This window comes from Drosophila miranda, chromosome 2 (genome assembly GCF_003369915.1).
Source record: "Drosophila miranda strain MSH22 chromosome 2, D.miranda_PacBio2.1, whole genome shotgun sequence".
In the NCBI taxonomy this organism is placed as follows: Eukaryota; Metazoa; Arthropoda; class Insecta; order Diptera; family Drosophilidae; genus Drosophila; species Drosophila miranda.
Window position 1 is genome coordinate 4,156,319 of NC_046675.1, and position 21,520 is coordinate 4,177,838.

General features: G+C 46.0%; 1 protein-coding gene across 3 annotated transcripts in view; it reads right to left on the reverse strand.

Moving 5' to 3' along the window:
• LOC108157315 (opioid-binding protein/cell adhesion molecule) overlaps positions 1–21,520 on the reverse strand; it is a 136,926-nt gene that overhangs the window by 55,755 nt on the left and 59,651 nt on the right. For all 3 annotated transcript variants that reach the window (XM_017289322.2, XM_017289320.2, XM_017289321.2), the window contains one exon: positions 11,201–11,821. In XM_017289322.2, coding sequence (XP_017144811.1) covers positions 11,201–11,438 — 238 coding nt within the window. In that variant the 5' untranslated portion in view covers positions 11,439–11,821. The remainder of the gene's footprint in view (positions 1–11,200; positions 11,822–21,520) is intronic.

Sequence of the window (21,520 nt, forward strand, 5' to 3'; positions counted from 1 at the left end):
AACAAATTACTTAAGAAAACTGTTGTTGCCTTATTGGATTAAGTACACAGCAGAGGAAGAACGAAAAGCAGTTTGCCCAGATCTTTCAGCGGACAATTACCAGCGGCTCTTTTATAATTTCTTCGCAACTCTTAAAGTTTAAGGAATTTGCAGGCGCACGCTGAAATGTTAGTCCATCTGCCAAATGCCAGCCTTTATCCCGTGATTCCCAATTTGATAGGATTGGCCCAATCCGTATCCCTGTCCCTCTCGTCGAGGTTTTTGCGCGTATCCCCGAAAGCCCCGTGTATACCGTGCACCCTAGAGGCCCGTTTGCTGTATTGTTATACAATTTCGTTGAAATTTATTTACAGAGTTTTGTACCACACAGAATAAACATCGAAGTTGGCACAATCCGTGAATGGAGGAGAGAGGACTTCGGGGGACCCGAGCTGCGGAGGACCAACCGCAAAAACAAAATCAAAAACCAAAGACCAATATCGAAGCCAAAACTCTGCGGCACTGGGGCCAAGTTATGGCTTAAATTTCTATCCCCAGCTCGGAGCACGGATAGCGGAATCGTGTTCTGCATGCCAACAGAACAGCAACATTCGGGGGCAAGTTAGGTCAGTTGGGGCATCGGCAGCTCCTTTCTATGCTGCTCCTTTCTTGGGGGCCAGGCCACACAAAACACAAACAAGATAATAAGTTCATAAGTATTATTTGCAATATAATCTCTCTTCCGATTTGATTTAAAATTCTCTCAAGTCTGTGTGTCAAAGTTTTTGTGACTCCTGGCAGTCCAAGGAGCAGCTGCGAGGATGGGAGCATGGGAGGTCGAGGGTTGCTCTTAGGGGTTGTGTATTTCTTGAGCCATGGATAAGGCCGGTGCGCTATCCTTAGTTAATTGGTCAGTATCTGTGGCAAACTGCACTCAAAACTTTAGGATAGCTGAAAATCTTGCGCCCCCAGTGGCGGCTTATCTGAAGAGTCCCTGGATTAGGGGCTGATTAAACTACCATTCGTTCTGTGAAATATGATGGGCGATGGGCCATCGTGCACGTGCTGGCTACTCTTTCTCATTACAAACAAATCTAGCTCGCGACTGCGCTCAAATTTGTCAAGGAGCAGCCGCTGCTTTGCCTTCGGCTAATTAATCAGGCCAACGCCAAGTCAGAAGTAAACAGCCATCGCCATCGTCATCTCCTCAGCCCCTGCACCCTGGATTGCCACCTAACAGCATTTAGCTAAAGCATACTTTGGCTAACACTTGGCACAAACTTGGTCCTAGAGTCTCGACGTCTTGTAGATCCATGCTCCACTGAGCAGAGAGCAGGGCCAGAGCTGGAGCTGGAGCTGAGGCTGGGGCCAGAACTTTCACTGCTTCATCCTCTAACTGCAATTTATGAGTGCAGCGGGCCACTGGGCGAAATTTGTTTACAACTTAGGCGTTAATTGACACTGCCACAGAGGCAGCAGTGGGCGGCAACAGCAGGCAGCACGACCAGAGGTAATTCCAGAGGAAAGAGCACTGCTTCCACTGGCACTTTGCAAGGCCAAAGAACCCAACTGGGTTTCACAATCGGATGACCATGGCCCAAAACAATGCCCGAAAAGGTAAGCTTGGGCAATATTTATGCAACCATATTGTGTAGCCATCCAAAAAGCGAGCTGCAATCCTGTGATGGTAGAAAAGTTTTCAAATAAAATGTAACACCTCAACCAGAAGGAATGTTTCTGTGTGAGTTTTCAACTTTTTAAATGCACAGGCAGGAAGAGCAGTAGAAGAGCAGAAGCACCAGAAGGGCGACTGTGTAACACCTCTCTTTTGAGGTCGACAACTTTTCTGGCAAGTTAATGAGGCAAGAGACTGAGGTGCAGGGCAGACTGGTCACTCTCCAGTGGAATCGCACCAGATTGTCGTGCAATTAGCTAAAATGTGCACCAAAACCCCCTCCAACTCAAACATCAACTAAATCCATGCTTTACCCCTAGAAGGAAGAGTATTAAGTGTAAACGAAGGAAAGGGAAAGGGAAAGAGTAAAGCCGAGAGGCATAGTAAATCAATGTCCTCGGTAATCCTCGCATAAGGCACTTTATCAATCAATGCAGAAAGGATTTAGCATGAGTTTTTTCGTTTGTCATCGCATCGTTAATGCATGACGGGAGGGTGCCACATAAAAAATGCACACAGCGAGGCAGAGAGAGAGAGAGATAGAGAGTGTGACAAAGCCTCACACAGATACGCACACAGACAAAGACAGACAGACTGACACACAGAGAAGCACGCAACATGAGTCGTGGAAAAAGTAATAAGCAATAAGCGGTAAAACAAAGTAAGACCAAATAACACAGTAAATCAGAGGATAATGCCACACACTCTTCCACACACAGATACAAAAACCAATCCAACGCACACTCTCGCACCCTTCTTTCCGTCTCGCAGGCACACACACACAGGCAGACACTTGTGAGGCATTGAAGCAATCAAATTAAATCCCAATCGCACACTTAGGCGCAAAGACAGGGTCTCTCGTCTCTCGGTGTCCCCACGAGAGAACAGGCCAAACGACGATAAAGCGTTATGGTTCATTAGGCCCACGGATTGCCAGGCGATTGGGTTAGGTGAGGACAGGAGGACTGCGACAATAGAAGCATATATCATTTCATGGCAGTCCTCCTGTCACACAGAACCGTACGGAACGAGATTACGATGAGCACCTACGCCAGGCAGCAGCAGCAGCATCAGCCACCCCTTACGAGTCGTATATGAGGTCCTGCGTCGAGCGTTTCAGGGGTTGCAGTGTGTGTGTGTATGTTGTTGCACTTAATGTCAATATCATCAAGTGTCCTGCCATATGGGCAGAGGCCAACCCATCCCCAACCCCAACCCCAACCACTACCCTCCTCTGGCTGACACTTGAATGCAGGCAGCAATTGTCACCCGGTTTTGGGACATGGGACATTCGGCAAATGTTTACTGCTGCAAATTAGTAAACTAAACACGAGCCCGATCTGATCCGATCCGATTCGATTCGATCCTGGGACCCTGGTGGCAGGACCGAAAGGGTAACCAAATAAATAAAACATGCGGCGTATTTGTCAAGTCTGTTGCAATTGTGTGAGTGACCGCCCTGCGTCCAGGGCCCCTGTCCATGGCCCCTGTCCATGGCCTGCCCCCTTGCACGAATCATTACCTTTGCTCGACACTCGATCCTGAATGCTGGACACACGCCACGGACCCCGTCCAGCGAACAACTGTTTGATTTATTTGACACTTTGTGCGTCTGTGGCCCGACACCTGGTACCCGAAATTAATTCAATGAAATTTGCCAAACTTTTATGAACGAGTTAAGTCCACGACCGCTCGGTGGAGTTGCTGGAGTTGGTGCCGCAGGAAAAGAATACAATATTAATGAGTTTCCAATGTTAATAAGCCCTGGCAAATGGGCCCCAGACACCGGCGACCAAACGACAGCTGCAGTCCGCCAGCGAAAATCCCTTTATAATTTCATTTTAGCCCCGACTCGAGAAATAATTTCAAACTTTGTTATATATTTTTAAAGTCATTTAAACGCAGAAGCGGGCAAGAAAGTTGCCACGATAGGACGATAGGACGATAGGACGATGCGACGATGTGAAATTTTAGACGTTGTCGTTGATGAGCTGCTGATGAGGCGTGCTTCGTTTCCCGGGAACGGGTCCTGGGGTGTCTCCTTCCTGCTCCCAGCCCAGCAAGCCCATCCTCCTCCTGCATCTGTCAACCAAAGTCGAAGTCGGACTTTCGTCTGTTGTTCAGCTTCTCCTGTCTCATCTTCAGGCTTCGCCTGCGAGGCCGAAAAACTTTGCGCTTGCCTTTTGTTTTCCACTTTTCTTTTTCTCTTTTATTCTTCCTGCCACCAGTCGCAGGACAGGGCAACTTTGCGAGGCATAAAGAAAAATGAAAAATAACTGAGGAAAATATACAAAAAAAAAAAGGAAATAAGAAGGGTGGGGAAGGGAAAAGAGATGCTCCTTAAAACGACAGCTTGCCGAAGGCTGAATGCCCTACCCGCTCATTAGAGTTCCACTGCATTATCCTGCCATTAAGTTGTGACAGAATTGATGGACTAGTCCTGGAACTCTGGACATAGAGACGGCATCTGAAAGAGCAAGCGAGTGGCATGGGACATGGGGCATGGGGCATGGGGCATTGCACACTTTTGTGATTTCTGGCTTTTTCATAGAGCCTCGCACACAAATTGTAATGATGAAAAAAGTATCTCCTGAATATGAAACGAGGCAGCTGGACAAATGTCGCGCTGGCTGGCCAAAGCTCTGTCCAGGGTCCAGAGTCCAGGGCCCCATCGTCCTGGACCATTGCCACTTTTGCGCCGGGGATAATAATAATAAAGTCGCTCCGCTTGGTGCGGTTGGACAACAGCTGTGACTCTCTGACTCCCACTTTAGGCCCTACCCCAATCCTGGGGTACGCATCGCTCCCTGTGCGGGGCGACAGCTGGCGTCGAACTTAAATTAGCTTGTACATACAATCCGCTTTTCACAGAGCGCTCTCTCTCTCTCTCTCTCTGGCCAAAGTTCTTATCCGTGAATTTATCTTTCATATGGCAGCAGCGTGGAAACTTGGGCAGCACCGAGTGCCGAGGGTTTGCGGTGGCATTACTCTGCATTCTGAATTTATTACCCCCGACAACAGCCTCCCCTGCGTGGCACTGTGGCCAGAGAGTGCTTTTGATATTGTCGCCAATATAAACATTTTATCATAAAGAGATTAGACGCCGATAAGACGGCTGCCCCGCTTTGGAGAAGGCAAACAAAAACGGGCAGGACGAGCGTATGAGGGAAGGACTTTTGTGGTGGTCCTCAAATCAGAGATCCGGGACCTCGGCTCTGGCAGCTCGTTGGGCCTTGATTTACGATTTCCTGATGCCCTGAGAGTACACCGGAACAATGCCAGGCAATTTCCCCATGCGGTGAAATTAATTTGAAGCATTTGCCAGGTGCCTGGACCGTCCGCACCGTCAGCTGCAGCAAAGTGCAGCAGCAGCTACAAGTCTACAAGTTCGCCCATCTGAATGGTTCCCAGCACACTTCAGGGCAGCCGTAAAATGGCCACATCCCATGGGCAACACCCGTACTCAAGAGTCTAGAGAGAGAGAGAGAGAGAGAGAGAGGGAGAGCAAGGCCTGCCCCGTTGTCCAGACTCCAGAGTCCAGAGAGAGGTTCGCAACCACGGACTCCAGACTCGGGAAAGGGAAAAACATCAGACCCACAGAGCTCAGCACCAGGTCTAGCGAGCGGGGGACACACCAGGGATTCAGAGCCAGGGAACGGGGGCAATCTGTTTGCCCCACAGGCTCCAGAGGCAGCAGGGTGGCGGCCATCCTGAAGTGGGTGAGTGGCCTCTGAGCTGCACTCAATGTCAGATAAATCCCGTCGCTGCATTACGACAGCCCGCCTTCTACCCGCTGCTGCTGCTGCCTCTGCTCCTCCCCCTCGACAAATGTCTAAAGATAAAGCTGCAAAAATATTTTAACCTCCTTTGGCAACATGTCGGTTGTCGGAGGACATCCCACTAGACCCATCTCTATGGCCACAAGTCGCCCTCCGTGCAGCACCTTAAGCGTAGGGCAGGAGACAAAGCTGCTGTTGCATCTGTTTGTGTCACAGCGTCCCAGTCCCTGTAGCCAACTCCTCGCAACTCCAGACAAAACCTGAGCTAAACAAAGTTTTTGTGTGTGATTCCCGGATACATTTTATAGTACAAAGGTATATTATCCACTTGATCGTTGAATCCTCTAATGGCTGATCCCTTCCGAAAACGTTGGGTATGGTAATTGAGAAGAATTTGCACAACAAAATTATTCCAATCGGATTATCGGTAACACATTTCAACCCTCTTCAAGACGATCCTTTGGATATTTGCGTAGTACTGGGTACTTTCTAGTCGAGATTTCATCTTTAAGTTGTGATTTTTTGCATATTTCATATGCGGCTTAGGCGGGTTCATGAAGAGTGGCAGGCAAAACAATAACAAGAAAAGGATTGGAGTAAAGTGAAACCACTCCCCACTCCCAAAGTGGAGTTCAGTCCACTATCCAGGACTAAGTCCAACTGCAAGTCCATGTCAATTTGCTGGGAGTGCTCCTTCCGAGAGAGAGTCCGAGAGAGACAAAAGACTTGACAGAGCCAAAGCCAATGCGCTGCAAAATTAAAATTGCTCAGCCGTTGGCCCCCGACATTAGGCGGGGACCATAATGAAATGGCTTTCTGGTTTAAGCCAACAGCACAGTAGTACGTACACCCAAATGAGAGGGCCGCTCTGAAATTCTAATGAAACTACCCGTTGAGGGAAGAGCCAGGGACAGGGCTGGAGCAGGAGCACGAGCAGGGGATCCCCTCCGTCAGACAGAGAGATGGACAGAGAGTCACTTTATTTTATTAGAAACTTGTTTGCCGAGCATTTGCACACAAATTAAATATGGTTTGCTGTGCAGAGTGGTAGCTCCTTGCTCCTTGCTGCTTGCTGCTTTTTTCCATTGCCCATTCTCTTTTTCTGACATTCAGTTAAAATTCAATCAGCTCCAGTTAGAAGTTAGCGGCAGTGGCAGTTGCAAGTTCAACTTTGCAGACACGTTAATCGGAGGCAACACAATTTCTTCATTTGCCCCACTGCCAGCCAGACTGAGAGCGAGCGGGAGAGAGCAATCAACATTTTAATATGGCATGGAAAATGATGTTGCCAAACCGTTTCAAAGATGATTCTGATGAACCAGACGACGACTCGCATGTGGCAAGCACATACATGCAGCAGCTGTTGCAAGGATATAAGAGACCTAGTGCTTTGGTCAGACGTGGCAACAAGTCCGCACTGTCAGCCTATGTGCCACACATGCCACCCCTTCTGATGTCTGCGTTTGAGTGCGATGCCATCTCTGGCCTTAAATGCTGCAATAAACTGGAAACGTTTCCATACAGCAAGAGAGAGGCAGAGCCTTCCTTCCCCCTCTCTGTGACTAATGTCAACTCTTGACATTCATGGCAATAAAATTTCCCTCCACTTTCTTCCATTTCATGCTTGTGCTTGTGCTTTTATGTTTATGATTTAATTGTCAATAAAATAATCATTTGCAAGCCTTTTGCCACATGCAACCGCAGTACGTGCTAAAACAGAGTTCAAGCAAATTTTTACCGATAAATGAATTGTGGCATAAAGTGGCAGAGAGGGTAGAAAGGCTGAAGCCACAGGCGGCATCATGTGAGGGGAGATGAGCCGGAATAAACTGAGTGAAACTGTTTGGGGGGAACAAAAAACCAGGCCCAGAACCAGGAACCAGGCCCTGATCAAGGACCACAGCCCACAGCCTCTGACTGGCACTTAAGTTATTGACGAGATAAAGTTGAGGATTTTGTGTGCATTTTTGTGAAGAGCCAGACGAAGCCCATAATGATGGAGGAGCAGCAGGAGCTGAAGCTGCAGAAGGAGCTATAGCCCGAGAAGTAGATGTGAAGCTGTTGTTGGAAAAGTAGGCTGTGCGCTGAAGGAAAAGCTGTATCTGAAGAAGGGGCTGTATCTGTTGAAGGACATGGAGCTGAAGCTGTATCCGGAGCTTCGTGGCGATGATGATGCCGTTGACGTTGATGTTGTCGACAGTTTTGATGCCTGTCCGGGTCCCGGGTAAACCACAAGAAGAGAGATGAAGCAATATGTGCTCCAGGATGAAAGCTTTAAGTGTCTCTTTCGCTCTCTTCCCCTGTTTTATTCTCTCTCTCTCTCTCTCTCTTTCTCTGTGTGTGATTGTGTATGTGGTGGCAGGTCTAGTTTGTTTGCTCAAATGCTGCTCCTTTGCTCATGACACCAGAAACAGGACACACAGTGGCAGCGGCAGTGGCAACAGCAGAAACCAAACACAAAAAAAAAATTAGAAGAAAAGCGAACGAAACCAATAAAAAGCCGAGTGAAACGAAACGAAGCGGAGGCGGAAAAGAAAACATTGTGGCCAAGCAACAATGGCAGTGCCACACACACATACACCACCTCACAGATACACGTGTATGTAGAGCCATCGATTTTCACTTGAGTTTGGGGAGCATATTCTCTGGAGTCGCACAAACAAATGCGCGTAAATTTTGCTTAGCGCGCGATTCAAGTGCAAATACTTGACACTGCCACAACCAAAGTGCGAGGATAAGCGGTAGACAGAGAGAGAGAGAGAGAGAGAGAGAGAGGGGCAAGCAACCAGTGGGTTGATGGATGTTATAGCCTTCTTTTGGATAACCAATCCCTACCCTCCCCTACCCACCCCAACTCAAGAGCCTCTCCACTCCAATCGTTCTTGTCACTCGTCAATATCCTTTTTGCGGCTGCTCTTTTCCCCTTTTTTTCTGCCTCCTCAATGTTTAACCCCAGAACTTTTTGGATTGCCACACCTGATGGCCAATGTCTGATTTATTTGCATTTCGGTTGTGGTTCATGCAGTTAATAAATTTCACTTACTTATACCCAGATATATGCAACATACTATATATGTACATATGCGTGTTTAAATGGGGGAAAGTGTTATCAGAGTATATGTGTATTTACGCATTTGGGGAAAATTTGTTATCTGAGTGGGAAAAGTTTTCTCCTCAAATATCGAAAGTTGTTCCAGAGCGAAAGTTTTTGCGGAGGCAACCTCTCTACCTATGTCAAATTGATTAGTTGAGTTGGACAGATGAATCTTAATCCGAAGACCGCAGAAGAACCCAAAGCAACCCCATTCACGAATGGACCTTCGGGGCATGTAGATACATAATTTGATTGTGTGATTTATGTCACAATATATCCCCATATTCTGCATTAATGAAGATGGAGATTAGTCACCAATACGAGCTCTCTATGTAAGGGAGTATTCAGCAAGCGTTTGGCACTTCATTAATTGTGGGGGAAAATGCAGGAAAAGCTTCGCGAAATACGAGAAAAAATGAAAATGGAGAGCGAATCGACAGCCACAAATGCAAATATTTGAAACAGCGAAAAGGACTCCACTGCAAAGCGCAGGAAGAGAACGACAGTTAACTAGAGTACAAACCAAACTAATTGTTACTGACACTCGCAGTGACTGCTCTCACAGTCGCTGGTGTTGCTGCTGTGGCAGGAGCTGTAGTTGGATGCAACCCAATGGGGCAGACAAACGTCCTGCAGCAGTTTTAAAACAAGAAAGGAAGGATAGAATCTGGAACCGAATACTTAGATACTCTTGAAAGACCATTGTTTCTATGGTGGATATATGATTTTTGAAATGATTTCATGGATTATGCATATATTTTCATCTTCGCACAAAAACCAATTCTCTAACTAAATTTCTTTTTGGAAATATATTCTCTTGTTCTCCGATCTAGGGCTTTCCAATTTCTAATCATGGAAATCTGGAGACAATTTCCATGGAAACACATCTAAATCTTGCTCGAGAGCAAATATTTTTTATATGATTAAGAAGAGTCCTTACGTGAAAATCAATGTAACCACCTTGAAGGGTATTAAAAAACAGCAACAGAGTGTGGCAGAAGTACTTTAAAGTATAAAAGGATGCAAGGGAGTTGCAAGTGGCAGGAACGAATGCGGGAGTTGCAAGCTGCGCTCTCAGAGCAAGACAAAGTAAAGTTATTTGCGGTTCATTATTCACTTTTGGATTTTATTTCCTTGCGGTGAGGCACGATCGAAGACAGTGATGGACAGCAGATTGAAGTCCGTTCGAGACACGTTCATCTGCCGTCCCGAAACCACGTTTGCCTGCAAACTGCATGCAAAATGACCCGACAATGGTTGGGCGGGGGGAGGGGCAGGAGGGCAAGGGGGTGGCAAGGTGGCGGTGGAACTGTCTGGCGTTAGGACGACGTTTAAATTGGGAACTTTTGGTTGGCTGCACCCGAAGCAGCGTTTGAGGAGCAGAGCGCATTTTTGCTCTTTGCTTATTCATCTTGCAAGTTGAAAAATAAATTAATAATGCGTTCTTGCCACCGAGCGAACGGCAGCTGCAACCGCACAACGGGGCGACAGAGATGGAGCATCCCCAAACGAAGAAAAAGAGTGAAAGGAGGAGGGGACACTGTCAGGGACTTGGAATATTTCGTGCTGAGCTTTTTTGCGCGCACTTTCTATATCTATCAGATATATAGTATATGTATATACCTATATATACCATGTTGGGAGGGACAGAGACCCTCCTTGGGTCCATGACCATTTCCATTTCCATCTGCTTCTGCTTCTCCTTCTGCTTTTGCTTCAACTTTTGCTGTGTGTCTCCCCTTCTTTTGCTGACACCCTGGCCCTAAAATTTAATTGCATCTTTTTCAACAATTCTAGCACGAAATGAAAATTCATGCAAACGTTGCTAGATAAAAACTGAGGCGCCCCCCGTGCCCATCCTTCGGAATGGCACAAAGGACGAGAGGACGAGAGGACGAGAGGCGGAGAGTGCCAGAGAATGGCCAGAGGAATTTAAGCTTTCAGTTTAGTTCAGTCAAGATATGAATACTAATAGCCACTGGAATGTTTGAGTAGCCAAAGGACATTGCACTGCCACAGTCAGTGGCACAGGGGCAGAGCCCCGAACTCGAACAGATCCCAAGACGCTTCATCGTCTGTTCCCCACTGGCCAGCTACTGGCCCCTCTGCTCACCCCTCTGGCTATAGCTCTGGCAATGTCATTACTCTTATTTGATTCCGTGGACATTCGCATAAATGTCAGATTGAGTTTTATGCACAGGCAAAAGTTGAGTCCTTGAAAATGCACTGCCGGGGCATTTAAATGCAAAAGCCCGTGAATGTTGAAGCGGGGGGTGGCTGAATCCGAGATTCGAGGCAACGTCCCTTCTTGCCACACAAAAACGAAGCGAAGAAAAGCAATTAGCGAAATTAATTGCTCAAGTTTCGCTTTGAAATATTCATCCGTGAGATTAATTCGCCGGCCGACAAAGCTCCGTCATCGAGCTGGGAATCCCATCCCTCCTCCACCTCCTGTGGCACCAATTGTGGATTGTCAATCGAATGGCTTTGCGGTTGGTACTTGGACTGGGGCTGAGACGGGGACGGGCACGGGGACTGGAAATCTCACTTGGACTTGCTGATTGACTTGGCTCTGTTGCACGCGATTGAATTTGCAATTGCTCGGAGAATGGGGCATAGATATCATTCTTTTTTTTTTTTGGTTTGGTTTTTGGTTTTTTGGTCTTGACTTACCGCTCTCCAAGTGCTGCAGTTGCAACAGAGCGATGGCTGCCACGGCCAGGAGCAGTGTGTGGGGCAGGCTCCTCTGGTGGATATGGTGTCTTTGTGGGCTAATTGTTCGCGTTATCCTCGCCATTTTGTTGCTGCTTTTGCTGGAATGGAATGTATTTGCAATGGCGCCTCCTTTGTTGCTGTTGTTGCTGCTGCTGCTGCTGCTACTGTTGCTGCCACAAGGCTTAGTCAGGTGCATTGAATTAATTATTTCATTGCTGCACACGATTTTGCACGGCCGCAGATTGTGTTGCAAGTATGGACTCCTTCTTGGCCACCTGGCCCGCTGCTACCTCGTCCTCGCTTTGTTGCTACTGTTTGGCCTATACTTTTCCTTCTTGTGCAACAACTTATTCTTCTGCTTGTGCTTGTGCTTCTGGCCAACTTCTTCGACTGCAGCACTTACGGTATTTTAATTATTCAAAATAGGTTTATAGCACAGCAGCAGGACCTGGTCCTTGGTCCCTGGATCGTCCCGGGTTCGGCTACGGGTATGCTACGGGGTATACGGGGGGGGGCCTGCTCCGATTTAATTGCTTGTTTTGCTGCAATGTATTTTCCTGGGGCGTTGCAAATTTATAGCTGCAAAATACAAGGAAAACGATATGCGTTAGTTTTCTACATGACCACAACGAGAGAGAGAGAGAGGGAGAGAGAGCGAAGGAGAGAGTCCTGTGCGGTGTGTGCATCTGTGTGTGTGTGTGTGTGTGTATGTATCTGTGTGTAATGCAGCAGCTAAGCCGCTATGCCCAAATACATAATTCCTATGCAAATAAGCGTGGCCCAGCACCGAAATTTATGTGCGCACAGCGTTTTGCATATCTGCACACAGAATATAGCCCGCTACCAAAAAAAAACAGGGAGATATAAACACACACGTATACGTATATACATATATCCATTTATATACAGATATACAGATTCTTCTCTACGGCGTTTTTCCACAGGCAAATAAAACTCAAGCAGAGCGTAAAAAAATATAAACGACAGCCAGAGAGGCATGAAAAACTGGTCACAAAAACGAGGAACGAGCAAATGCCAGGACGCAGGACAAGCTGCCAAATTAACAGAAATTTGGATGGTAGCCCGAACTTTTAGTTCGGATTCCCAGGATAGTGCATATTCCCTTCACGTCCCCGTCCCCGACCCACCCAGTGACATCAAGCCAACTGAAATAATCCCGCAAAATATTGTGTGCGCATTTTGGATTTGTTGGCTTTGATTTGGCGCGGTTTTTGCCGCTATTTTCTCCGCCATTTTTTATTGCAATTTCTCTATTTAACATGTTTTGGCAGTGCCACAGCGCCGCATTCATGGGTATCCACAGAATGGGGCACATTGCCCACAATGAGCGGCCCCATGGCTGGCGCTGCCAATACTGCGACCATAAACAATTCTATTAAAATAAATGTAGCATATTTATAAGGAACCGCACAAAGTGAAAGCCACAGCAAAAGCAGACTTAAATGCTACATAAATCGACTCCAATTTGTATTCCTTTAAGATATAGGTAGAAAGGAGCACAAAAACGAAAGCCGATGATAAAGTCTGGGGCTGAGCGAAGCAACAAATTCTGATGTAAGGAAACAAAAAAAAAAATAAAAAAGGAAGTTGATGAAGAGAGCGTTCTGTCAGAGAGCTGAGAGCAAAGAAAAAAAGGAAAGGAAATATGATTGATTTTGTGTATTCTGGATGGAGTCTTACCGAATGGGGGTTGACCACTCGGCCATCAGGGTAAGGCAGGAAATACGCAAAAATACACAAGGATATTACTTACGCATAGGAATAAACGAATAAACGCAGGACTCCAGGACCCTGCACACCAAGAAAACCCCAAATGAAAATCGAAAACCAAGCCACACTAAACAACAAAAAGGAAAATGAGATTTTATTTTGAATAGTCGAAGCTTTGTATACCCTTAAGGAAGCGATGGATTCAGTGCTCAGAGACAGGGTCTTGATCAATGTTTGGTGTAAATTATGCATAAAGGAGGCATAAAATATGTATAAAATATGTATAAATATGTTTCAAAGCTTTCTTCGATTGTCCTCAAGAACAAAGAAAAATATTTGAATTTTTCAACGCTTATGCCTCATATGTCTATCCAATACGTTAAAATAATACGCCCCAAATCCTTGTATACTCTTTTAGGGTATCAAAACCACACACACACACATAACACACAGGCACACATAACACACAGACACACATGCAGCAAAGAAATGGCACAGAGAGGGATAGAGACAGAGGAAGCAAAACATGCGTATGGGGAAAATTTGTGTATTTGCCATAAAATAATTTATCAATTGGAAAATTCTAGACAGGCATGAAAGGAGTGAACCAACCGCACACCCTGCCGACAGACAGGATAATGGGTGAGGGGAAGACTCTCAGGAATGCGAGAGGAAACGTTCGAGGGAAAAATGGCCAAGTATTTTGCTATCGTCTCTCTGCCATCTCTTGCCCAATCTCCATCCCTCTCTTCCGTTTTCTGTGTATTTGAGGGTAAAATTATGACAGGAGGAAATAAAAAAGCATAAATTTATTACTGAGCCGAGGACGAGGACGAGAGCGAGAACGAGGACTACGATGACTACTAAAACTTGGCCACAGGCCCGTGGGGAGCACTGCAGGGCAAAGTACGAGTAAAGTAAAGATCATAAATAATCGAAAGGGCGACAATATTGGCGCAGGACAATGACAATGAGAGGGGGAAAGGGGAAGGGGGGCTGCAATGACGTTTTGTGGAGCATATAAATATCATTTCATTCGATTCGCTTCGCTTTTGGTCAGGCGAACGAGACAGAGAGGGAGAGAGAGAGAGAGAGGGGGGGTAAGGACCAACCGAGGTGGTGGCACACGCAAGACAGAATAATTGTACAGAAATTTGCTGTAACAAGGATATCAAATTTGCGCACGGAGATGCCACCAGCAGCAACAGCAGTAGGAGTTCGGAATAAAAAGGATAACGAGCACAATAAAAGAATTGAAACCGTAGACCTCACCGCTCGAAAAAAAAACCGGTTACTAATTGGACAAAGCTGCCGAAAAATGAAAGCCGAGATCAGCACAGAGCAGGGGAGAGGAGAAGGACAGGAGAGGAGCGCAGGACATACGCGCCTCAACCGCCGTGTGTGACGACCCAAAAGCCAAATCTGTATCTCTGTATCTTTCTGTGTATCTCTCTCTGTATCTTCGTGCTATTCAAATGCACCCGAAAAAAACAAAAGGAACGAAATAAAAGAGATTGGCTTAGTTAGGTCTAATTTCACTGGCAGACAAAGTGCTTAAAAAATAATTACACTCTGGCAATCAGCAAGTTTCACTGCTTCTGTCGTTCTACGGGAAACAGGAAGGGCTGTACACGCGACGTGGCCCCCGCATTCCGGTGCCTGCCTGCGACTGCCCTTCTGGGCCATGTCTACGACTCGTTAACAATTGACCGCTGCTCTTGGAGCCGTGGCCAGTGGCTAGTGGCCGTGCGCGTCAAATTCAATTTAGTTGCTCGGGCTCTCGGCTGCCGGCTCTCTGCTTGCTGCTCTGAAATGTCGTGGCCGCAAATTCACCAACTTACAAGTAATTAGGCAGCTCAACTGCATCTGACCACGCCCACGGCCAACAAGGCGCCCACACACACACACACACACACAGATACATTGAGAGAACACTAAGGACACGCGTCGTCAGCTGCTTTGCGTGGACCCATCGTTGGGACCATCGTTTGCTTGATTGTCATTCTCGTTGTTGGCTAATTGCACAATGTGCAGCCGGCAGAGGCATCCCAGGACGAAGGACAGAGAGGAGGAGCCTTTCTTTGGCCACCGCCACCGCTACCGCCACCGCCACCCCCACTGCCCACTGCCCTCTGTCGCCTTTTTACGTGTTTGACATGCACTTCAGCCTGGGTAATTACCAATTTGCGGCGCCAATTTGGCTGCCCATATCCGACACACCAAGCGCCAAGCCAAAGCCAAAGCCAAAGTCAAGTCAAGTCATTCCCAAGCCCAGCAAAATTTAATTAGTTTGCCGTCCAAATGCTGTTCGTGAGAGTATCCATGTGAGCCGGGGTATCTGTGTGTGCGTCAATGTTTGCGCAAGTGTCAGTGCGATTTGGAAATGGAAAATGACACTCTTGAAGCAAGCAGAACAAAAGCAATCAAGCAAGAAAGGATATCATTGAGAGTCGCAGCTTTAGATACTCTCTATGGCTTCTATATGATGCCCTCGAGGGTTGGCAAATCGTAGTACCCTTTCTCATAGGGTATCAAAGCATAGAAAGATAAACGGAAAAATTCAATGTCTAATGGTTGGCCGCAGGCGCCGAACAATTATGAACAATCGCAATCGCAGCTATCCCTTTGACCCTTTTGTAATCTCTTTAATGGCTGGACATGAACGTTGGACAACGGACGGATGAGCAACAGGAAATGGAACAGAAATAAAATCGTTCCGGGCAATTTTAATTTACTTCGAGTGTCCGCCAATTAAATTAATTTAAGCCTCTTTCGCACAAGGCATGATTACACTTTGACACTTTGACAACAGAACGTAACGTACTACCAGCACGATGGCAGCAGAATTACCCTCAAGGACCCACAGGGTTAAACGATTGTTCCACGACCCAATCAGGGGGCCGAAGGTTGGCCTGGCAATCGATTTCCTTAGCCAACGCTTAAACTGAACTTTAATTAAAGCAATTTCAACTCAACTTGTCCCCAAACCGAAAGACAGAGACATCGACATCCAAATGTCGATGCACTTGCTCTGCGAATTATGCAGAATTTTTGCAGGAACAAACTCCTCTAGACTCCTGGCACCACAGATAGTCGAGGCTCTGAGAGGATAAGCACTGCACACACACACACACATACACACACACACACACGCAGGAAGAGGCCCTTAGAGCAGCACTTGCAGCAGCAGCTGTATTCGATTTCAAGGACACTCGATGGGGCAGCTGCCTCATCCGATGCTACTGCTGGTGGTGCTGGTGGTGCTACTGGTGCTGGTGGTGGTGGCGGTGGCCCGGAAGGGCTCTTCACAGTTTATAGCTCCAAGTGGCAGTTGTGTTGGCAAGTGCAAGTGGAAATTCTCGAGCGTACTCTCCACTCTTCAACTGATTACGGTTTGTTTTCCATGCAAGCAACACTCTCCTCTCCTCTCCCCTCCTCTCCCAAGGGATACAACTCGTCCAGAAGCAAAGCCGCCAAAATGATAAAGTTGACACTCGGGACTTTTTAATTGGAGGCACATTTTGGGCAGTTAATGAAAATTTGATTAAATATCTAATTGATTGGGGCTCATTCGATTTAGGATTTTAGGAGAGGTATGGCGCTTTTTAATTTGATTAAAGTCGGAAGACGCTTGGCAAATATTTAACGCTAATTAAACTCGACAACTAACAGAAGCCATTCAATGGACATGCCAAGGACTAATTAAGATTTTGTCAATTACTTATGGCACAAGTGCCACGCCCCAATGGGGCAGAGGGAGAGGGAGAGACGAAGAGTTAGGGAGGTAGGGAGAGCCCTGACGCAACAAACTGCACGCTTCACTGTTTGTCCGTACAGGGATCCTGTCTGCCTGCTGCTGTCCCTGTGTGTCCTGTGCAATCATTAAAATTAATTTATTGGTTTCATTAACTCGACTGCCGCCGGGTCTTTAGCAGCTAGGAGCACATTAGGCGCTTCCACGCCCGCTAAAGCTGCAATTTCTTGCCTTCATCCTTCGGGCTTTCTCTCTCTCTCTCTCTGTCCGGTTTTCCGTCCTTCCTTTTTTTTTGTTTTTTGCCTTCATTCATTCTTTTTCTCTTTTTTGTCCAAAGTCGAAGCCAAATGACACTCTGACGACATTTTGTTTCATTTTGTGTGGCAACCAAGCCAAAATCCGTTGAAAGCATAAGCCAGAAAACACAGGGGCAGCCGCAGGAGCAGGAGCAGCAGGCCAGGATTGAGCGGAGGAAATGGTTCGCTGGCTGCCACCCCGAAGTCCCCCCGAAGACCACCCCGAAGTCCACGGCCGTCAAAGCCTTTCCGCTTGGCTGACCAACAATGAAAATATAATGTCGTCGTTGTAGCCAGGGACCCTTCTCTAACAAAAGGAGGGCCCGCAAGAATGGCGCTAAATGAAAATGAACTAGAAATAATCATTATTAGGCACGAGCCACCTTTATGAACTTTAGCAACAAGTACGCACTCGAAGACCCTGGCGTTAGGGCTTCGATTTCAGCTCGAAAGTTTTGAGTCCTCACATATATCCCTTCACTCAAAAGTTTCGGGCTGCAGAGTTTATTTGGATTCCTTGCTGTCGAATTGAATTATTTTCCGAAGAAAAAGTTGCCCGAATATGAGTGCTTATAGGAATACTTTCTCCAAGTAGATGGTGGGTGATTCACACATGTACTATGTACAGCCCAGCCCTTACTTGTTTTATGTCTAATCCCCCTGGTTCGAGGGTGATTCGAGCGGAGTCCGGACTCCGCCCGCTTGATGCATTGCACTTTGGCGTGTGCCTGACGCCGCGGGCGAGCTGCGAATGCCGCAGTGCATTTGGCAAATAAGAAAAATTGCATAAATTTCATTAAACTGGAAATGTCAGGCAACTGTCGTGCACCCACACTCTCTCGCTCTCTCTCTGTATATGTGTGCGGGTGTATAGGGTTTTACATCAGCGATGACGCTGTCTGCGGCACAGGGACCAGACCAGACCAGACCCCACCCCTGGACCCCATTCGGCGCGGCCTGGCAATATTAAAAATTGTGCACCCAAATCCCCAAAGTAATTTATTAAGATGCCTCATGATGTTTTCTACTTTGTATACCCATTACGAGTGGGCTCCAAAGTTATGTTGCGGTGATGGAAATGGATGTAACAGCAAGACGGGATCTCATAAAGCATACAGATTGGTGATACGAGTGCTCTGAATTTCTAAGTACATATATAGGCACCTAATATCCAGGCTAGATCAAGAAAAAACCCTGTTCATACTTAGAACTAGATATACGAATATAATCTATCAATTCACCAGACAAATATACGATGGTTATTATATTTGTCGCTCTTATTTCCATCTAATTCCATATCCTCATGGCCTCCACTGATTACCGGGTATCCTATTGTCGTTTCATTCGAGCTCAACATTCTCTTGCAATTTTTTTTATTATTTACGCGCCGTTGACTTCACGCCATTAAAATACACGGCACAGGCCAACAGCAAAGCAGAACCCATTTTATATGCAAAAGTTGTATGTCGAGCAACAGCTACAGCGTGACACTGTTCCAGGCTGCCTCATTGGGTGGCGACTAGAGTCGAGGGTCGGTCTTTGTTTAGAGGCGACTACTAATGCCAATGCAGGCGGCGGCGTCTTGAGACAGAGAGGAAGAGAAACAGAGAGAGAGACACTGAGAAGAAATGGTTAGACCCACGAGTCAAGTGCTCGACTAATGCATCTGCAGAGCAGAGCAGAGAAGAGCACAGCCAAAGGCATCCATCGTTAGCTTTTTGACATTTATATGAGTTTCTGGCTTGGCCTTAGCCATTTTCGGCTTTGATTGCAATTCGCAGTTTTTGTGGCAAGGAAAATTGTCATAAATTACTTTGCATGGCTTGTGCGGGTGTGTATGTGTGTGTGTGTGTGTATCTGAAAATCGTAAATCAAATTCCAAAGAAAGACAGAGAGAGAGAGAGAGGGAGAGGGAAGGCCAGTGCGAGCACAACGTCTTTGCCACACTGCGTATGTGTGATATTTCATAAAGCGTGTCATGAATTCTAATTACCTTTTTGGTCCAACGAGCAATTGCCATTTCTTCGTTTCGGCTTTCATAAATTTCATTTTTAAATTGCTTTTCAAACTTTTTTATACATAGAAAAGCATTGCCCCCTACGCAGAGCATCAAATAATAACAATTGTGTAAAAAATTAGCAGATAATGTGAATAATTAAATTTCAACGGAATTCATAACTAACATGATATCCATGTAAATTTAATGCCAAATATATACTCGTAGTGCTCACAAATATACAGTAATAAAAAATAATAATAATAATAGTAATTTTCCCTCTTTTATTGAATATTTAAACGCTTCCTTTGTTGCAATGTTGCTGCTCTTTGGCCATGGATAGTGGATGGTTTCGGGGCACGGTACTGGGACTGCCATTCATTCGGGCTGCGATTCATTTATGCATTTCCATGTTAACGTCATAATCTGCGTTATGCAGTTTAGCGTATCAATTACCGGATCGCAGCAAAAAACTGGCATGTAAAAAAAATATATGTATTTATGGTGGTACATGGCATCCAGCGAAAGAGATGACGAGATAGCCACACACAGACAGACAGACAGACAGACAAAGAGTCGGAGAGTGTGGGAGATGCAATTCAGTCGAGGGTCTCGACTATGGAATACCAGTTAGCCGATTACTCTCCAATGAAGTGGTCTGCTTTCAGCTGCTTTCATTCATTTTCCTTGTTGATCAAGTCGATAACTGGAATCTGTTTTTACTTGGAAAAAGGTTTAAACTTTTAAGAATTTCGTTGAATATAAAAAGCATGAAAGGGTAATCTTAGGATTCTTATTATTAAGATGTCTCGGCTGTTTTTTGTATCTAGACCTATATTTAAATATCTTAAAGCTGTTTAAAATACTTCTAAACACAAAGCTTGGATCTTTCAAAATCTTCAGATTCAGACACACTGTAAGCCAACTACTCTCCCCGTTACGTACCACCATTGCCATCCTTTACTTTCCCCCCACAAAAAATGCTGCAAATCGTTGGATGAAAATAAATTTTACAATTTTTCCCAAACAAAAATAGGAATTTCTTTTGCAGCAATGAATAAAAAATGCAAATCTGCCAAATCAAAAATTGATTTGAATTGCAATGCGGTAAGTACAATTGAACGTTCAACGTAGAGCGTTGGTGTGGTGAGGGGAGGAGGGGCGAGAGGCGAGAGGCGAATGGGTGAATAATTCAAAGTGGGCAATGGTCATGGCCATGATGACATGAAAAATTCATTAAACGCGTCCTAGCCGCAAAAAGGGCCAGCCACAATGGGTGCGGCGGTGGTGCACTGTGAATGTGCCCGTAAATTGCAAAACGATGCATTGATGAATGGCACTGAGCAAATCGCAGGGGAATTAGAAATCTCGAATTGCCAAAAAATACTCCTGCCATTCGACGCATACGTATTCGACTGTTGATATTTTCCCTAAAATTCTAGAGAAATCCCGGCGAAGAGCTTTCATTAACAGTCTGCGGTTGTGCCACAGACGAGTGCAGCAGCATGCCACATGAAGTCGCACAAATATTTGCACCGCTTGTCGTTCGCTACAGGGCCGGCGGGGGCTTAGTTAATAAATTAGTAAAAATTGTTGATGGTGACAATGTTGTTGGTCGAACTCTTGTCACGCGACAGGCGCGACAATGGCTATGATAATAGAATTTTTGCCGCATTTTTGAACATGAGCGACAGCTGCAATAACAATAATAATAATAACAGCAGCAGCAGCAAAGGCAACAGCAACATCTGCATCAGCACCAAGAAAAACTAAAAACATGAGCGAAAATATGATTATCAAGACCAACATTTCGAATACCCTTATACGAATTATTGATTCTTTTGTCCTGTTCCTCAGGAATATATAAATATATATATGTATCGTTCAACCGAAAATTGGCAATCTTCATCAGGAAATCAGGAAACCCTCTGCAGAAGGGTATATCATGTTAGACAAGCACCGACATGGGCAAAGTGTTTGTAAAATATGCCAAAAACTCGAATTGCCTGGTTGTTGGGCGCCCACATGGATCCATCGTGCCTCTCCAAATGCCATTACACCGCCCCAACCAACCTGTGGGAGGATTCTAAATATTTTCCAACAAGCACAACCCCAATGCAGGTCCACACATCGCGATGTGTACGTCTGTATAACATATATGGGACCCAATATGAAGCATGTTTGTAGACCGGGGCCGATGCGATGCGATGCGACGCACGCCATTGTTGAGGCCGCCGTCGCTTTTGACGTTGCAATAAATTTCCACGTTTATTTATTATTGCGCCGCACGTCACTGATAATTAAAAATAAATCAATTTTTAATGGCCGCCCGCTTCCTCTCTCGAAACGTAGGCTCATAACGCGGTTCTTTTGGATGAGTGGTCATGTTACCGGCGCGGCGCGGCGTGGCTCGGCGTGTGGGTTTCGGTTTTTGGCACAAAAGCAATTAGCACACGTTTAGAATGGGGAAAAGTTTAATAAGGTTTTACCGAAAGGTAAAT